Source organism: Phaethon lepturus, unplaced genomic scaffold, assembly GCF_000687285.1.
Source record: "Phaethon lepturus isolate BGI_N335 unplaced genomic scaffold, ASM68728v1 scaffold416, whole genome shotgun sequence".
Classification (NCBI taxonomy): Eukaryota; Metazoa; Chordata; class Aves; order Phaethontiformes; family Phaethontidae; genus Phaethon; species Phaethon lepturus.
Window position 1 is genome coordinate 1,401 of NW_010545354.1, and position 20,750 is coordinate 22,150.

At 40.3% G+C, this 20,750-nt stretch overlaps 1 protein-coding gene across 1 annotated transcript in view; it reads right to left on the reverse strand.

Annotated features, from left to right (window-relative positions):
* Positions 1-9,725: 9,725 nt before the first annotated feature.
* The window catches only part of USP54 (ubiquitin specific peptidase 54), a 51,425-nt gene continuing 40,400 nt past the window's right edge, over positions 9,726-20,750 (reverse strand). The window contains exons 17-22 of the mRNA XM_010288910.1: positions 19,432-19,624; positions 15,718-17,174; positions 13,257-13,375; positions 12,732-12,872; positions 11,128-11,314; positions 9,726-10,384 (exon numbers count right to left, since the gene is read on the reverse strand). Coding sequence (XP_010287212.1) covers positions 9,726-10,384; positions 11,128-11,314; positions 12,732-12,872; positions 13,257-13,375; positions 15,718-17,174; positions 19,432-19,624 — 2,756 coding nt within the window. The remainder of the gene's footprint in view (positions 10,385-11,127; positions 11,315-12,731; positions 12,873-13,256; positions 13,376-15,717; positions 17,175-19,431; positions 19,625-20,750) is intronic.

Below are 20,750 nucleotides of genomic sequence, written 5' to 3' on the forward strand. Positions count from 1 at the left end.
TAGCATGCACATGTCAGAATATGCAGTGAGAGCATGGGATAGGAAGGGCAGCAAGTAACTGTTGCTCCTATTGACTTAGCAGTAGCTTCAAGTAGAACTGCTGGAAAAAGGAGCAGGGGGGAATAAATTCAATCTCTTATTTAGATTAAAGAGAAGCTTGGTAATAAAAGCAGTTTGAATGTTTGACAGTGTGAAGCAGCAGAGAGGTTCTCATATTGTAAAGAAATTTGTCCATATGTTCCCAAACACACAGGGAACCCGAGACCTTGCTGCATGTCAGACCTTCCTGTTGTCAGGAATCACCTCTGCACCTCACCTGAAGTGCAGTTGCAAGAGAGATGCCTCTTACTTCTTTCAGTTGCTCAATTCTCTCACAAGCCCACAGCTGACACACGTCTCGTCTCCTGGGGTATGAAGTAAGAAGGGCTGACGCAGACAGAGCTCTGGCTGAGGAAAAAGCATAGCATAATTTTATTTTGTTACAATGCTGTGCCAGAAGGAGACATTACCAGCTTCTAGGCATAGAAGCATACCTAGTGCCCTGCATGCTGAGACACTTCCAGCCATACCTAGGCATCACCTAAAGAAAAGGCTCATACAGATGAAATCCTGCTGGGTTCTTCCCCTCCACCCCCCAATACCTTAGGTTGATGTGATAAATGGTGTTATGTCTCCTTACAAACCACACCTCCTTAAAACACTACAAATAATAATTTGAATGACCATTTTTTGGACAACAACAGCTAGAAAGAGAAGTTGCTAGCACAGTTACCTTGGGGTTTTATTGCTGTCATTTTTCTAACATGTTCCATCTTGCCTCATTAAAATACAAAGCATGTACCTTTGTCATTAGGACAATACCAAAACCTACATTAGGGGGAGAGAGAGAGAATTACAGAACTCTACCTAAGCCCTTCAGCTTTTCATTGAAGCTCTTTCACGCCGTATTGTCTCTCAATCTGCTAGAGACTCTGGAAGGGGCATTCACATTGCCCCAACTCACTTCATGGTGAAAGCAAAGCTGATTGATTCAGTACATCTTGTATTCAAGGAATAAAACAGTTTCTACTAACACCAAAACCAGCGTTACTGTAGGAACTTTAGAACACAATTACAAACAGGAACATGGCCTTGCAGGTAGAAGTCAGTGTGCCTTTATAATCCTGGTAATTTCCCACAAACGCCAGATAAGTGGAAAGTTTTTTCTGAAAAGCAGAGTCACATTTTACTTCCTGTTCAGCTTTGCCACCAAGTGGCCATTCCATTCCACACATTTTTAATACCCAATTAAAAAGGAAAAAAAGCGGCCTTATTCCTATTCTGACTGGATATTCCAAACCATTAGCTAGCACTGGACTGCTTTCTGAACAACTGCTTGCATAACGGAGAAACAATTCAGGAGGATAAGCACATGAAATAGTCAAGCCAATCCGCCTTATTCTGTACCATGGGGAATGGAGCCTTTTGGGATGCAGATGATCCCTTGTCTTCCTCCAGCTCCATCTCAAAGCAGTACACACTGAAGCTGCACACAAAAGGTGTTTAAACATGTTGAAACCTAGACTTTTCTGACACCTCCCCTGACCAAGTACTGCAAGGTACAGTATTTTAGTAAATCGTCGCCTCAGACAACAAGTGTTGTTTATTGAAGTCTGGACAGAAGTTAGATATAAAAACAACTATGTGAAATTCCGTAACCATTTCATGCAGGAGGTCAGATGATCAGAACAGTCCCTTCTGACTCTAACAGCGACGTATCTTTAAAACTGGCACAATGCAATGTCCCAGAATCATCTAATTACCCAACAAGGACTTTTTGAAAACTCTAAGAAGAAAATTGAATCACAGGAGAGAGAGATATATTCCAGATCCCAAGAGAAAGATGCATAGAGCAAATCGTGCAGAGATAAACCAGGTCTGAGAGGGGAAGATGTGCTGTAAGCAGGAGAATAAGATGAGGAAGACAAAACTTTTAAGAGGTTATTCCATTTCATTGACTCTCACTAGTGACTGCTTGAAATTGTCCTTTCTGAATTGCCAGAAATGGTATTGCAGTTGGTATAAACTGTGAGACTGCCTCAGAACAAGCCACATTAATTTAAGCACATTTTTACATATTGCTGTACTGAGTTTCAATATGCATATTTGAAAGCTTTCTTTTAAGAGGACAAAAGATTTCCCCGCTGTCCCCAGCCAGTTTTTTATGGCAAACCTTATTATCCATAACACGAGGGTATCTTTCAGAAAGCTTGAAAGCACAGTCTTAAGCCATTTTCTCCAGCATCACAATATTATTATCATTGCAATACTCTAGTTGCCAATGTCATCCAGTACTGAGGAGCTGCACTGACTGAGAAAGAAAAAAAAACCCACCACCAAATTATCACATAGTTGCTGGTATTAATTACAAGCTACTTGACTATTACAGTTCTGTGCTGTTACACTCCCTTCCTGCACACATTTCCTTCATTCCCCGATCACCTCTATGAACAGCCTGTGGAAGTACAGACTACATATAAAAAAAGCTAGTCAAGGCCGCAGTCATTCCTTGCATCATATCACAACTGTAAAAAAAATAGGCTAAGGCAAACCAGCCTGTGCCACTTAGCCAGCCTCTAGAATTTTAGAAGATTTTTGGCCACATCTCTTATTTAAATCTCACACCTCTGGAGTGATGGTACCTCAAACTCTTCCTTAGGTTCCTCAAAACATTGCTTACTTGCTCTGCTTAAAGCATTCCTTCCCCCGCTCTTATTATCTAGTTCAAACTTCTCCTTCCTTAGCCTTAAGCGATTGCTCTTTCTCCTACCATCTGAGACCAAGCAATTCCCTCTCTTCATTTATCTAACTGTCTTGATGATATTAATAGACTATGATCCAGTCACCTCTACTCACTCTAAAAATTGAGTTCACTCTGCTTTTTGCTGCCCTCCTTTGTGTTCTCTCTAGTTTTCTCAGAGCCTCCACAAGCAAGAGACTTAACTGACAAAGTATTCAAGGTAAGCAGGTTTATATACAGGACCTTATTAAAAAACAGCAATCTTGTTGCTCTATAACAGGAACGATGATGCAAAACTGTAATTTTTTTTTTTTTTTAAACTTTGATGAAGCATGTTGATTCATGACCATGATGTCCTACAGATCAGACAAATCCCATTATGCAATTTTAAAGGAAACTGGGGGAGGAACAAACCCACAAAAAGCAGAGACCTGACAACTCAGTTGCTGAAGAGTACATGCACTTTTTTTCCTCATAGACCCATCCGGCCATTGTTACCGCACGGCAAAAGTGCAACTACACCTTCAACCTACCTCTCTGCATCCTTTTATCAAGTTACTGAGACCAAACACCATCAAGTATTTTTTTATTTAATAAGAATTAACTGTTCCATTGGGACCAGATAGCTTAAGAAAGGGTTGAACAAAAAACAACCCTCATAACTGGGCAAACCTGAGGTCATGACTAATAGGTTAATTCATGCAGAAAAGGATATCCCAAAATAAACCCACATAAGGATCTAAAAGCTTTTCTACTATGTATTGTGTCCCAGTAACTATATATGCAACTAGAAAATTATAAAACCACTGGAGAGATGTAGGCTTGCCCCCCCCCGCCATGAACTACGAGAAGATGTTATAAATTTGTTTTTCTAGTCTGTACCATCTCAGCTCTTCATATGAATTACATCCTTGTGTTCAAAGCAGTAGTTTATTGTGAAAAATCAGTTGAGAATCCCACACACATACCTTCCTCTCCCTCTTCAGATGAGTAAGGTGTCATAACACCTGACTGTTGTATCTGCTATATTGAATAGCTTCTTTTATGCTTCTACAGGGAATCAACCAAAACAAGTTTATAGCACTGAAATGGCTCTTTAACATCAACTGAGGGGGTTTTTTCATCTATCTGGAGAAACTAACTGGACTATCAAAGCAAATGGAAAATTTATTTATGCATTATTTCATCCAATTTGGAATAACTAATACATAGGGTCATGAACAATCAGCTATTTCTTCTCAAAGGTACTTAAAAATACGTGCCTGATTTCTAAAAACTTGTAGCTGACAATGGTAGAATGTTAACTTGCATTTGATTGACACATTTTATACCTAAAGAAGTCAGTCTGAACATTTACAAAAAGCTGAAGTTTAGTATGCTGTAGTGGAACTACCAGAATCTGAAAGCAAATTATTTTCAAGCAACAAAATATGTAGCTCCATAGCAAACAGAACCCAGAGATTTTTCAAATCGCATATAAGTTATGATAGTAGGTTATACAATTTTATATATACACACACACACATATATATATAAAAAACACCTTGTCAGACAAGAGAAGTGGAAATAAGGCTAATTCAACTAATGAATGCATATGTGCAGCATTCCAGCCAAGTAATTCAAGGTTAGTAATCAAATCAATTTGATTTGTAAATCAAACCTACCATTTACTCTTCACATAGGTATTGCATGTTAACATGCTCATGCTTTAATGTGCTTTAAGCTACCTAAGACGATCTTGAATAGTTCAGGGGTTTTTTTCTTTTGTTTGTTTGGTTTTTTTTGTTTGTTTGTTTTTTGTTTTTTTGGTTTTTTTTTTTTTTTTTTTTTTTTTTTTTTTTTTTTTTTTTGGGGGTTTTTTTTTTGGTATTTTGCAGGAGTTCTATGCTTGGAACTTCCTCAACTGAGTCACATAATAATTAACTGATATAAATTGTCAATTAAAAAACCTGGAATGATAGATAACCCTAGACTGCCAAGAAAATCACTTTGCCCAAACAGTAAAAATGTTAAGCTAAAATTTAACAATATGAAATTATTCATGGATTTATTAATAAAGTGCTGCTTCATTGTACTCACTTTTCTCATGTATTCATATGTAATATTATTTTGATTAGTGATATATACACACACACACATATCAAGCTTCTCAAGCCTATGATTCACTGGTGAATCATCTGGGACAGGGCCATCCCAAACTCAGGATAACGCTCCTTCAATAAACCTAATGTAAGTTAGGTTTGACACATTGGATCTTCTTATTTGTGAGTATATTCAGTGCTTACTCACTCAAGAATAAATACTAAAACAATTCTATTGATGCCAATAAGGAAGTTTGTTTCTTCAGCTGAACTCATCCATTTGGGGGGTTGGACTAGATGACCTGTGAAGGTTCCTTCCAACCCAAAGTATTCTATGTATCTGCATCTGCTTCCATAAATATGCTAACAAACATATTCAGTGTTCTGAAGTGACTGTGTAGCGGGTCTTAATTGGTATTTTTCCCTTAATCAAATAGCAATCTTAAAAACATTTCCAAGTTGGGTTTTTTTGTTGTTTTAAAGGATAAAAACACTCCTTCAATGAACTAGAAGAATAATGCAAATAGAAAAATCATATTAGATTAATTTTTTTTGTCCTCTTGCACTACTGCTGCAATTACTTTCCAAAACATTTTCTGAAGCTTTATAGATGACTCCACCAGTGATAGACAGTAATGGTGGAAGAACTAGCACAAAAGGAGTATTACAGATATTTAACTAGACTTGAAAAGGTTCTGTACTATGCAGTGATAAAATGCTAGATGTAGCAAGCAGAGACAGATAAAAATCTCATCCTTTTGCTTTTTGCCACCCATAGCAGACTCCAGAACGCATCTAACTTAAGTGAGGTATTTGTAAAACCCAAGCACGTTTTTATCTTTGCCCCAGCTGGCATAAACACTAACTTAACCTACACTGTTTGCTCAATGTCTATTTATACATATAGCAGCAGTAGCCAGGTGTTTCTGCAGCTTCATTTACTGTGGCATGAACATTATTAAAGATTCCTATAAAGAACATCACCTACTCTCTACACCCGTCAATCTTCCCTTCTCAAAAGCTTCTGCAGCAGCCAGGTACTGAGGACCCTCTCTGCACAGGAATCTATCCATTAAAAAAAGGAAAGAAAATTCAGATAGACCAATTACCACATGTTCTTTGGAAAAACAGACACATTTTAAGAGATGTAATGCACACATTTTCTTTCAGCTTGTCTTCTTCACCTATTTGTCTGGTTCCTTCCTATTCCAATCCACCCTCTCCCTCATCTTTTGCTTTCCTTCTCTTCTCCCCCCACCCCTACCCTGTCGCTCTCCCTGACTGACTTGAGATGCAAAACCTGCATGACTGCCACTTACCTGCAACCCTGCCTACACCTGATACGTGCCACCCCAACCATCACTGGTAAGCCCATTTCAGCAGTGTCAGCAATCATGGAAAACAGTAGTAAAACAGTTCCTTCTCTCTTCCCAAATTCCCCACATTTTAAGGTGGGTGTAGCAGCCTTTGTTTAGGAAGGATCAGGCACTTACCTTGCGCTTTTGTAGCTCACTTCCCTAAAGCGGAGTACGTTTTGGTTAACTCTAGTGCTGTACACCCCAGCACATGCTCCATTTGGGTTCCATTTGAACAAATCTGCTGCTCAGCATGTCCGAGTACGATTTCCATAAACACCATGCACAAATTCTGTTGCCTTCAAGAGAAGGTGCTAGGTAGTTCCTCTTCCATACACAGAAGGATTATACTTACACAGATTTGCTACTGCTAGAACACCAAGTCGTTCTTCCTTTTATTATTACTGCTCTTTTGCCTCCTACACAGCTGGGTCTAAACGCATATTACAAACACAGTGAGAGATAATACAAATATAGGGAATAAGAATTTTAAGAATTTTATTTTTAAGAGAATAAATTAAATTATTTTAAAACCTAAATTTGAGCGTGTGGGGGTTTCACTTCTCTTAATTCCATCCATCAACCTACTCTGCGGCCAGTGACAGATATTTACAAAGAAAGCCCTGGTTATGTTGCAAAATTTACAAACTTTATAAACTCTAAGAAGACTGTTCCAAAATAGCTGCTGAATTCCTTATGGAAGCTCCCTCCTCACCCTTCTTATAGGCAACAGTGAACTTTAATGAGCTATTAAACTAAGGCATGGTTGATTTTTCTAGGGTTTAAATAACCAAAAAATACCATCAAAGAGACAAGTTAGCAGTTAGTCAAATGAATTACAAGGTAAATATTAACTTACTAACCTCACTAAGACTTGCAGGCACAAGCTACAGATGAATTAAAGGTATGTTTCCATCTTCACATTCTCTCCCATGTTAAATATATTGCTGAGTCTACTTCAGTTTGTTTCTATTCTGATATACTAACATACCGTTAGTATGGAGATATTTCAGAGGTTATGTCCCAACTTTTCCTTTTCAGGCCTCTGGCTGAATTAATTTCATAGTAAGTAATTTATATACACAGGACATTTACAAATTGGTTTTGAAACCTGGCAGATAGACCTATGATGATGCAATAAAAGCAAGAGTTTTCTTTATGAAGAAAAACTGGATACCACTGATTAAAGTGAGTTGCATCAGCTGAGGATTATTCTGCAGAGCTTTATGGAAGTGTACTTCCTCCTTCCTGATAGGAAATAAAAAAATAAAAAGTAAATCTAAGCATGCACATTTTCAAACACTGATTCTTGAAGAGCTGACTTTGTACTTCATTTTGGCAATTTACTTTTTTAGATAATTGAGTTCAAGACTACTTAAGCCTCACTCTGCAACCTGAACTTTTTAGAGTTGTAGTCCAGCAAAGTGTCAAATACTTATCCATGTCATTTACATCCTGGGGCTACAGTAACTTTCTCCTACTGCTGAAGGTAACAGAAAGCTGGAAAACAAACAGGGGCTGCTTCTGCCAAGATTCCCCCTACTCCAGTAGTACTGTTCTACCAACAGGAGTAAGAGGGAGAAAGAACTGTAACAGGAATGTTTCTGTCTGAATATCCACCTCTGCATTGCAGTTGCTTCCTAAAAATCGTAATTTCTACAGCTAGAAACTTAGCAGTTGGCTATGGCATGTTCATGTGCCGCCAGAGAGACTAACAATTCTGCATCTGCTGGGAAACCTTAATCAAATAGTTGTTTCAGTAAAATAATACTCCGTTGTTTTATATTTTGAAAATTAGTAAAAAATCAACACTGTTGAAAGTTTCATGTTATTAAATTGGCAAAACCATTATGCGGAAGAGTCGAAAGTCAGCAGGGCTTTTCTGGAGCGGAGGGGTGGAAAACGAGAGTGCTTTGTTCTGGTAACCACAGCTAGCGAGGGCAGTTATGTACGAGGAAGCGTGCAACACAATCCCAAACAGAAAACACAATTTAGCACGACGCAGCTACATTAGATTGTAACAGCAACATGTAATAGCAATTACTTAGAAACAAGAAACTGGAGAAATGACATTTAATAAAACGAATGAGACTCAATCTCAGACTAAACAGCAAAACCTGATGAAACTCCATCAAGCACGAAGGTGCAGAACATGAAATCAAAAGGAAGGCCCTCAAGAGCGAGAGCAGGTCACCACGCAGCACGTGCAGCAGAGGCCTCCCACCGGCCGGCTGGGCCGGGGGCACCGCAGCTGCGCTGCCGCTCGCCGTACAAGCGCGTAAGGGAACCCTCCGCATTTTTAAACACTCACAACCACCGCACCTGACAGCGTTTGCAAGAGCAGGAGTGCAGCTCTTATTAAAATGACACTTCTCACCACACCAGTAATTTCTAATTACCTTGATGTGTAAGAGTACTGCCTGCATACACCTACCATCTTGCACAGATTCTGTAGTTCTCCTTCCAAAGAAGTCTCAAAATACTTTTCAAAGGACACTGTTAATTACTGTCCACTATAAGGGGAAAGTTAAGCACAGTAGTGATGAAACACATCAAATCCAGGGACAAAATTAGACATGTCCTCCAATCTAAATATTTATTACAAAAACTTTTATTAATGAACTAGAATAAACAATTTACTCATGTTTCTTAATGTATAAGAAAAAAAATAAGCAGTTTCAGGCCAACTGATGAGTAAAGCCAAATAGCAAAAAAAGCTCATACACAGACAGGTAAATAGAACTATTTTCATAGATTTATTTGAAAAATACTTACAAAAGCAAGTATGTTTGACACCAAAATAGTTAAAACTTATTCTGTGTTTACATTGGTGTAATTAAGCGTGCAGCATTAACAGTCTTTTCTGTTTGAAGCATTGTTAGTTTGACTCAAGGAAGTGGGGAAAATTCTGGTTTAGTGATGAACAATGTCTCCCTGCCACTTCCTCAGCAGCAACTACAGCTGTGATCTCTGCCCGAGATCTCAGCACACTGAAAACTGGGTTTGCTTTACTAACTTTACTTACTTTACTGGAACCTGGAAGTGGGTCTGTTTTTTTTCCCCTAGGAAGGAACAGGAGAGGAAGGAGAAGAAAACAAAAGGATTGTGGGGTTTTTTTTTTTAATGTGAAGAATTTACCAAAGCTACATTTCATGAAAGAGTCCTTAAAAATATCCTTTTGTTAGTGGCCGTCTTCCTTCAAAACATGCGCATACTTTTGAACTTACCCGTAAACCAGCGCCCCTGAAGCTTACCATTCCTATAGCACTTTTTTGCTAGGAGAGGCCAGGACTAGAATACCTAAGATTCCCCATCCAGACAGCAGTTCAGTAGTGTCAGAAATGAAACACAGTGCAATTAGTGTCCACATACTGTATAGCTACATTTTAAGACAAAACTGGCACAGATATTGATTGAAAGAGTTTGCTGTCTCGATGTAATCCATGCTCTGGCAACAGCTATAGTCTGTTCACAGAGTGGTTTATTAGGGCACGTGGCGTAGACGGGGTCTCACCAGCCATTATTCTGCATGGTGCCAGTAGCTGCTGCTGCTCGAGCCAGCGTACTTCTGTGTGCCTCCGGAGCAGAAGAAAAAGTCCCATCCATCACATGCATTGGCAACATCTGCCTTCTGCCAGGCTGAGGGGTGTAGCTGTTCTGTCGCCAGTCTTCTTCTGGAGGCATATCAACTCTCCTTGGACCCGGGGCCTTAACACAAGAAGGGGGCACAGGACAACCTTGAGAGGCACCGGGATCCCAAGAAGGCTCGTGTGGTATTCTTAAAGTGCTGTAGTCTGTGCTGGCTGGTAGCCTGCAACCGATGGCATAAGATTCATGCATTTGATGTTGCAAAGGCTGCTGGAGGAAGCCTTGCTGTAAACTCTTGCCTGGCTGGCCAACATGTTTCCCCCAGAGCATTGTTCGTTTATCTGGTAATGTGGCTGTTTGCCTGGCAGGGTAGCTCGTCTCCGGCCGTTGGCTGAACACACTTGATGCTCCACCTCCTAAATGCGGATTAACAAGAGACTTTTGTCCCTGGGAGAGGGTGCCTTTGGGTGCACAAGGAAGACTCCCATAGCTCAGTGCCACACCTGGGTAGTCTTCACTTTGGAAAGCTTCACCCCTGTCAGGCACAACCAAAAGTTTCTGGATGATGTTCTTCTGATCTCCTGCGGGAGGTGGGGGAGAAAAAACAGGGTTTGCTTAGTTAATATTTTTTTGTTTCATCTTCTCGGAACTTTCAGCTGTAGCCAACAGGTGACAGGAGAAAAACAAAATCAGTAGTACATCTAGTTACTGGTTGACATGGAATTCTGAATAAAAGCTAGCTGTATCCTTTCTAGCATTCACTTTCCTCATTGCGTTTCCTACTTAACCTATCACAGCTGCTGTCACAGACTTCAGATTTCTTTAACAGTCTTTGGGTCATCAAGGAGCCCAATAAAATACTTCTAGGCTGATAGATCAAACTGGTTTTGATGGCTATCAGGGAAAATAATTCTCATGCAGGAATTAGTTATGTCTATTGGCACAGTTACATGTGTGATTTGCTGGAACGAGTAGCTTGTGGAAGTACTCTCATACATAAGAACAAGGTGGTGGGTCTCACTGCTACTTTTACATGAAAGCAAATACCTCACAAAATGTGAATATGATTTTTTATGAAGTCAACGTAATGTTTCCACTAGACTATTCCCTTTTGTTATGTCCACTTAGCACAGAATCACAGAACAACTCCAAAGGGCAGAGAAATTAAAAAAAAAACCCCAAAAACACCAACGTGATTTGTCCTTCCAGATTTCTGGAGGAATTCAGGCAGATGGTGAAACATCATTATGAAAGACAAGATCTGAAGACTTGTATTTCACCAATATTTCTGATCACGATGGAGGATGAAAAGTCCTGTGATTACCTGACAGTTTACGTGCCTTGCCCACCATGCTGGGCACCAGTACATCATGGGGTACGTGCTGCACCTGGTTTGGGTTGTGCTGGGGATCAAAGGGAAACACAGGAGGATCATAGGGGAAAGGAAGGGAAGTGGAGCTGGAAGAACGGTGGCTGGTGTCCACTGGCATTTTCCTCATATTTGGTGCTTCCTTTTATAAAATGAGAAAGGAGAAGAAAAGAACATAACATGATGAGTAAACACAGAGTTGGGTTGAATCAAGCAAAGATGGTACTGATCCAAGGAAAGGGATGAGTCACCAGAACAAAACCATGCATCTGTATGTGAAAAAGAAATACAAATAAAAACTGCATCAATCCAGTAAGGCTCTTGCAGCAGTGGTAGGCTACTAAGGAGGATCAACTGACTGGAAATATACCACGGAGAAAAAGCCAAAATAAACCATTCATGGAGGTTTGGTTTGCAAACTGAGATCACAGAAGGATGGCAGGCCAGTCAGCATTGGAATTGCCATGCTACACAACCCATAAAATGAAAAAGGGTATTGCTGATCCTTCCTTCCTTCCTATTTTCTAGCAGGCTTTACTGGAAGCTCTGATTCCAGACTATGAACAGATTAACCTGTTGCAGACTCAAACCCACTGACTAACTTTAAGAGTGGTAACAGAGAGCCATCCTATCAGCTGCTTCTCTTGTGGGGATAAAAACCTTCAACAGAGAGGGGGATCTTGGACAGCTAGAGTTTTTTAAGTGCTTCTGCCAGCACCTCCAGGTATGCGTTAAAGCCCTCAGCTAAAGCATGCCGAGAAGCGAACATTCAGAAGTCGACATATTCTTACCTTACGGTACACAGCAGAACGGTAGAATCAGACCAACCAGTCTAGAGAACCGATTTTACAACTGAGACTCTCCTACACTTATTATGCGGTTGGTTTCAAATCAAAAACTTAACCACAGTTTGCAAAAAAAATTAAATCCAAGCCACACCTTCATATTATCTAAATTGCTGAACACCAACAATAATCTGTTACTGTTTTCCTCATTTGCAGTATTAACTTGCGTCTAGAACTACTTAACAGAGATAACAAAGGAAAAAAATCAACCTCCCTATTTTTAGTTATTTCCTGTATGTAACTGGCTGCATGTTATGCCAAGTCTTGAATTGTCTCCCCTTTATGCTTACTTTTACTCTCTAAAAATGCTACTGGCTGAATATACCCACAAGAGAGCAGAAAACTTTCACATGGTTAGTGGTGTCCTTTTAAAATTACAGGTATATTAGAAGCTTCCTCGAAAATACCCTAAGTCAACTGAAAAAAAATGTTTATACTAGATGTCTTTGTATACTGGCAAGTAGTATCAGCTCACATGCTTACCAGCTGCAGCAGGTATTAATCTGCAATGACTCCTGAAGATGGCTTTGTTACTTAAATAAAAGTTCATTCTTCTTCCAAGAAGAGAACAAAAATTCAAAGACAAGCTTTCATCATAGGTTATTATTCAGCTGTCTGCTGTCTTGTTTGTTAACCACTAAATGCAGACAGAGAAAACAGCAACCCTACACAGAGATGATGGCTCTTTGGAAAGCTGCACATCATTCTACTTACAAAACTGTGAGAAGAGACCAAGGTCTCTTCTCTGTTTGAGATAACTGTCCCACTGAGACTACGAGCAATGCGACGGAAATTCTCTGCACTGTACATTTCCTCCTCTTCTGGTTCCCTGTTATGTTCTCTGGTATACGTGACCTGCAGACAATATCACACATTTCAGAAAAGGCTCTCCATAATATCCATTTTGTGTATCAACATCAAGAAGCAGTTATAAGTTATGATGCAAGGCAGCCCATGTCAATGTGTTCAAAGAAAACAGATCTTAAAGTTTTCAGATATATGTTCCTCCAAGTCAGGATTTAGATAAATTGACTGCATGCAAGGCATATGTAGCATGAGTCACACATTTTTTAGCTAATTAATCCTCAGATAGACTGCATTTGAAATTCTCTCTAACATTAGTATTAATGACTCCTTTTTCATAATATATTCCACTTCTCCCATTGCAAATTCTTTCACTTGCACAGGCCAAGCCCTTCCCCACCTCTAGCACATCTTAAGGAACTACATGTCTGTCACCTTGGAGACAGAAGAGACAGCGGATCCACACAGGCTGCGCTCGATCTCTGCTGTTGGGGTTTTCGAGAGACCCATGCCAGCTGTACCATGCAGCTTCCTCACATTCAGGTTCACAGAGACTGGGAAGGAAAATGCTATGGTTAAGTTTGCTTGATTGCATGTTATGGCACATTTCTGACTATCTCAGGTCTGACTCTGGCACAAATAGACAAACTATACACACAGAATGAGAAGTTATCAGAGATCCTTTGAACATAAGCCAATTCCAACATTTCAAGGGGAGATAGTCTATCAGGATACTCATGCCTGCCTCTCTTGCCCTTTTGAAGGCTTCTTGGGAGCAGTTAATTTGACTATTTAAGAGTTAAATGATTTAACTGCACACCAAAAGTTGTTTGATACAGAGGCGAGGTAGTTAAGGGGACCTATAGGGACAAAAAAACAACTACCAGGAGCAAGTTACCTGAAGTTACTTGGGTTAAACACAAGACTCTGCAGCTTTAAGCTCCCCACACATTCACCTGCCCGTTCCCACGCAATGCTACAGTTTGACACCCATTTGTTACGCTGGCTCAATGAAGTGTTATGTTTAATTAGGATTGCTACAGTTACTTCACTTCAATGCAATCCCCATGAACCCGTTATAATTCTACAGTTCCTCATGGAATACACAGGCAGATCAATGGCCTCAAAAATGGTCACAGGCAACCTCTCTATAAAGGAAGAAAGGTGATGTGCTGATAACAACACATTTTCTGCATTGAGGTGGCATTTGGAGGATCAGGTCTTTGCTTTAATCTCCGTTGTAAAGTTCCAGTAATGAAACAGAGGCATTTTCACCATGATTCTGAATGCAAAGGTCTGACAAAACCAGTTGATATGGGGCAGAAAGTTTAAACAGCATTTGCAAATGAATTGGTAATCCAAATTAAAAGTGAGAAAGAGCTGTCCTAGACCCACTCAGGTGATTTTCATCCAGTTCATCAGAGTAGATGCACTGGTTTAAACTTTTTGTTTTTATATAGAATTTGCAGAACTTACGACGGAACATCTGAAACTCACAGCAAACCAGAAGTAAAGATCTCAGAGACAAACTTCAGAAGAATATCCGTATCTCATATCCCTCATATATGTAGTGGGAATATAGGCAAGAAAAGTGTCAGCATAAGAAACAGGGCGTTTGATGACAGAACTCTGAAGCTCTACCTAACACTAAAGCAGTTGCTTTATCCTGTTAGAATTCCAGAAAGAGCTTTCAAAATCAGTAAGCTAAATAGGAACACATAAGACCTTCTGATTCAAGCCCATGAAAGAGACTGTCTGCAAGGTTGTGAGGTCAGACCTTGCCTAACTCTGAAAGAAAACCAAAGGACAACAAATGGGAAATGGCCACCTTCGGATGTGTCACCTGGTCTGCCAGTGGACTGCAAGATGAAAGAGCTTCATAGAAAACTCAGGCTGTTGAATAAACACCTGTTCAAGAGTCTACTGCAGTACTCACTCTGGTCACAGCCAGGCTTGACTTGTCAGGAATGAGGGAGGCTCCACCTCCATGGGTGCAGAGCAGGGGAAAACCTGTCATGCATGTATTGCAATATATCTCACATCTCTCTCTATCCCTTTGGTACCCATCAAATTTCAGGCTGCTTTGTATTTAACCAGAAAATTCATAGCTCTAACGCTATAATGTGGATTATAAAGAAATTTGCTTCACTTGTGCTAAGCAGAGAATCAAGTTTGCTATATTGCAGGCAGGAGATTAGATCAGCTTAAGTGGAATCCGACAGCTGTCATCAGACTCTAATGCAATGTCTCTGGCAACAGCTGGATTTCTCACCAACAGCAAAATCTGTTTGTTTTCTTCTGGCACCAACTAATCCACAAGGTCTCGAGAATCTTAGTACAGATCATGTACCCGCAGTGCTGCTTTCACAAGTAATTTTCCAGAACTTCAAGCAGGTAGTCCTTAGCAAAACACAAGTTCAACTCTCATAGATCTGGAAACACTTTTAAAAGTTATTCCCCTCAAGCAGGTATAGACTAAATTCTCAAATACAATCAGTTGACATTCACAAGTGTGGAGAACATTAACTTCAGGCATAGAAACAGATGAATACATTCCAGAGGTGATGTAGGACTTTCAAACAGCAAAATTCAGCAGCCTGACCTAAGCAGCTAGTTCCCTAATTGAAAACAAGATCCATTATTTCTATGTTACCCTTAACAGATGTTGCGCTCTCTTTGCCAAGATCAACAGCTACTCTGCAGCCTCCCCAGGCAGTGCTGTCCCACTGCTTCTATACCTATATAGTTAGAATGTTTTCAGAGTCCACAACCTGAATCTTTCTGCATCTGTGCACAAATTCATGCCCATTTAGCTAAGTCAACTGGAAAATGTACCTTCACCTACATTGCAGTACATAGGCAGGTCAACCAAGAAAAACAGCTGCATCATTCTTACCTGATTGGTCAAATGGATACCTAGCACTGTCCTGTCTTCCCAAGAAAGGCCTAATGGCCTGAGATGCCTGCAGACTAGTCTGATAGAGGGATTCCAGTTCTGAGAGCTCCTGTTCTGTGTCTTGATTCCACTGTGGGTGCAGATGTACTGGGATCCTGCTCAAGTCATCTCCAACTGCTCTCTGATCAGAAAGGGGTGGACTCCTCCCAGGTACAGGAAGCCATTCAGTATTCTTATTAGCCTTCTGAGAACTGTAATACCTAGTAACATTATCCACCCAACGGTCCACAGGCATAGAGGCAACCATGCTACTAGTAGCTCCATCATCCACCTGTTTCATTCCTCCATCATGACAGTGCCTTTCCAGGTAGGGTGCAGGGTCTGCTATATTCTGTCCACCTCTTCTACACAGCTCTTCACTGTGAGAACAAATACTCTTAGAAGCAACATGTTGGGCACTAAAACCCTCCAAAGAAGCTACCCCATCCCTAATATCCACAGTTGAGTGTAATTTTTCAGAAGACTGTTTTTTGTTCTCTTGGTTTTGATGGATTAGCTGTCTGTAACCAGAGGATGAAGAGCTGATGAAAGATTTTTGTGTTAACTTTGGAGACTTCTCCTCCTGACACACTGCAGCAATCCAGCCTTTTTCATGAGTACCTTTTCTCTGGGAGACTGCATGCATTTTCTGAAACTGCTCTGCCAAGGAGCGAACATGTCCCTTTGTACTAAAAGCCTCAGATTTGCAACCTTCTGCTGTGCCATATTCATCCTGTGAGGATAATAAGATCTCATGGCTGTTTGCTCTGGAGGACTTATTTGTTTTCTGCAAAGGATCCAAGGAGCACTGCTGTGTAGGGGATGAAGTTGCAGGGGTCATTGCATGATAGGTCCCTAAATGATCAATGCTGGGCCGCACTGGAGAGCTTGCAAGTTTGGAACAAAGACTGTGCTGGCTGTCTTGTTCAGGAGATGCTGCTTGTGGTAGATGTGGACAGGGAAACAGTGTAGGCAAAGACCCAAAGTTTACCGTGTTAGCCTTGTATTTGTACTGAGGTGTGAGAGCAGGCATTATGTTATGAACCTCTTCTAACTTGCTGCTACTGCAGCATTCCCTATAGTCTTTTGGCCCTGTGGCTGTGGTGTCAGCAAATTCCACACTACGGTGGGCATCATTCTCAGTTCTTGCAGACCTTTCCGCCAAACCCTGCCTATAGTGAAAAGAGGGAACTTGGTCATGAAAATCAGCAGAAGCAGACTGGAAGTTTGGAGAGATCCTGTTGGATGGATTGCTTTCAGAAGGGGGCAAGGAGGAAGACTCTGGATATAATGATGAGTGCAATTCATGGCAGGAAGCAGATGGGTGGAAGAAAGAACTGGACCCAAGTTCCACTTCTTTGTTGGGTTCCAGTGGTACCTCCTGGCTCAGCAGTACTTGGAGCGGGCCAGTCTGTTCACTAAAACACACAGAAGGGTAAATGATTAGCAGTAGTCATTGCTTACATTTATCCCTAGGGTGCAGAACTTGCACTAGGTGACATATATGTCAACACACTTTTCTTTGCTACCTGTATTCTGATGAAGACTTTGCATTAATTCAGTAGATACATACATGTTAGTCCTTGGCTTCTAACCCCAACTTCCTACTATATCTGATCTACTGAATCCATTGCATATTTTTGAGAGTATTTTGCTACAGTTCGGTTCTACATAAAAGTATTCTTGTACAGCACCTGAGGCACTTGAACCAGCAGACAGCATGTGGGTAGGGATAACTGTAAGAATAGTAAAAATAGCATTTATATAAAACAAAACAACTGTTTCCAACATTAACACTTTAGCTATTTTTGAAAATAACTTTGGACATGTTCATAATCTGAACATGAACTGACAATTTTTCTACAGGGTAGCCTCTTTCCAGAAAAATTCATGAAGAATGACTTGACAAATGGAAGGAACAGATTGAAATCTCTCTCATATCACCTTTGTATTCTAATCTTTGAGATATTTATCCAAGACATTAAATAAAGTTCAATCTAAATATATAAGTATTATTTTGTAGTAATTTGTATTCTAAGTATACTTCTGAAAAATAATTTGTACTCTTTTATGTACCAATGCAATACCATTATATCCTTGGGTCATACGTGTCCTTGGCATTCTTCTGCATTTAGTTAGCATTTTAATATGCAGACAGAAAAATCAGTACCAAGTCCATGTGCCTGTGAGAAAGTGACAGGTTACAAACAGCTCCAACAGAGAACTTAAGGAAACTGTAACATCATTGCTTTGTTTCCTCCTTCAGATGCATAGAATGAAAGTTATCATGAAGACCTAGTTGATGTGTGTCGCAGAATGACCCTGTCTGTGAGCAATTGCAAACTTTGCACTGTCTACAATGTTATTGATACCAAAGCAAGAGTACAGAACTCTGGCTATGAATAGATTCTTTACAGTGGCTGCAATATTAGCATTTGATTAGATATAACTTTTGGCAAAAGTAATGTTCTTTTCACAGAGCAGCAGTGAGCAAGTTCAGCATTAACAAAATTAGTTCAGAAAGTTTCTTTCATTTTCTTCGAATGTGCCAAAATGCATAATTGGGGCTCTGCATTTCCCCTGTAAAAGAGGATATAATGGACTTCTGATTGACAAAAAGATCAGCCCTCATTACATATAATTCAGCTACTGCAGGAGAAGAAAAGAACATTATGAACTATAGCCTGGCAGGTGTGCAAATTAACTGAGTTTTAGGATATAGCTGTATGTGGCATTTTAAAAAAAGGAAAAGAAAAAGGATTCCCATTTGAGATTTCGTCTAAGTTTGTGATAATACAACATGTAAGAAAGGGGAGAGAAAAGAAAAGTAGCAGTTCAAGAAAGAGCCTAGAAATTCGATAGGGATAGTCTAGTGCTAGGAGGGAATGGCATGGGAAGAAATAAGGATTGAGCTGCATGCTAAAGAAGGTAGGAAGAAAGGATCAGTTACAGCAAAGAGTTAATTATGCTACAGTTAAAGTCAGTATGGAAGAAAGAATCATGAAGAGACACTGAAGAGGCTGCTAAGCCAGGCTACAGGATGCTGTGAAGCACAGAAAGAAAATGAAGAATAATATAGCATCAGGGAGAACAGTCAAGGTGACTGGGTCAGGATCTGGATCCAAGAGTTGTACCAGTGCACCACTAGAGAAGTGGACTAGAAAGAAAAGATCAGTGTAGTTGACACTTTTCAAACTACAGAGCACTAAAACACGCTAGTTGCTGTTCTCAACATAAAAGCAACTACAGCAAGATTTTTACTGTAGTACAGTCTTTTACTGACAGACTCCTGAAACTGCTCCTGATTGTAAACACTTGCACATTTCATCCTAACACACACTCACTTTTCAGCCAGGTCATTGTTTACTGTATTCTTTCCCTTAGTGCATAAACTATCAATGCTGCCAGGCACTGACTGCTACAATTCTCTGTCACAGACCAGATTTTGAATACATGCACATGGAGCTATAAAGACTGGGGGGGAAAAAAAAGAAGGGAGGGGGAGGGGGTAGTTGACCATCTTATAATAGGATTTAACCTAAAGAAGAACGGAATAGGAAATAACACTGTAGGATTTGGACTAGCCAGGGGAATATATCTTTTGCTATTTCTTTCCAGACTGCACTGCTCATAGATGCAGCTCAGATCTGGGTCTAGGTGATATACTTGGACTACCTTGTAGACTGGGCCATGGTGCCGCCCTGTGGTGGGTGGCAGGCTGGCGGCGGCAGCGGCTGCGATGGCTGTTGGTGCTGCATGCGATCCTGGAGGCTCCGGGCTTTTCGGATACTGATCTGCAGCTTCTTATCGACTAGGGCTCTGCTGTGAGTGCTAGCGCTGGCATCATGCATGGCAAGTCTTAGTTTAGCTAAAATGCAAAAGAAAACATAGCAGAAAACAAACAGAAAAAAGGAATAAAATTGAAAAAGAAAAAAAAAAAAGATGCAGCAAGAACATAAAACATGGACCATGCAACTACTGCCACAGAAGACTTCACAAAGATGCTATTGTTTCCATTAATGCACATTCAGCTTAGCCAAGTGTCCAAACACATTAATTGGAACTAAACCAAAATAAAGTAAAAAAAAAAAATTACCCGTGTTTAGCCCAACTTCTCATCCCCTTCACACAGGCTCTTTCCACCCCAGCACACTGATGCTTCATTCTGTCATCTACCCTTCTCCTGTCTCCTCCATACCTGGGACTCCCTTTATGTGCAGGAATACCCAGCTGGGATCTGAGATTCAGCACACATATACCTTGCTGGAATGGAAGCTAACAGAGCTATCAACAGCCGTATGCTGCGCCCCTTAGTCTGCAGTCCATATGAGCCAATTTCTAAATGCAAATGCACAGGAGCTACCCACTCTGTCTGCAGCCATTCTACACAGACAGAGAGGAGCATGGGGTGAGACAGCCAGCCATAATGCAAAAAGACCAAAAATAAAATGAAATCACATAGCACACATTCTCAAAGGTCACAATGCATTTAAGCACTTAATGTCCTAATGCTTTTTTCTTCATGAAAGTCAGGTACAACATAGCTCATTTCTGTTAATCCAGATGACTCAAGAGTGGGCTACCATTTTCTTCCTATGCTACACCCTCCATAAGAAAGGAGAGCTTAGTGCCCTTTGTAATTTGGTCTGAGGACTGGGAAAAATCATAACTTGAGGACCAAGTGGTAGGGGAGTTACCTACCACATGCTTGCCAAAATCCACCACTTTGCACCGAAAAGGGCACATCAGTACCCTAGTGCTGTTACTGCCATAGCACTGGAGAGAACAACAAAAACAGATGCAAACATGAAAAAAACAAAACCAAAAACAGATGAAAAGGAATAAGACTAAGACCCCCAAAAGGGAATGCTTGAAAAAAAAGGAAGGATTTATCTCCCTGCATGTTCTTAAAGACCAGCTGGATCCCCATGTTACTACCTGACCATTTAATGATTCAATGTTTCAGACTTTTTTCTGTGATATTAGTAAACTCT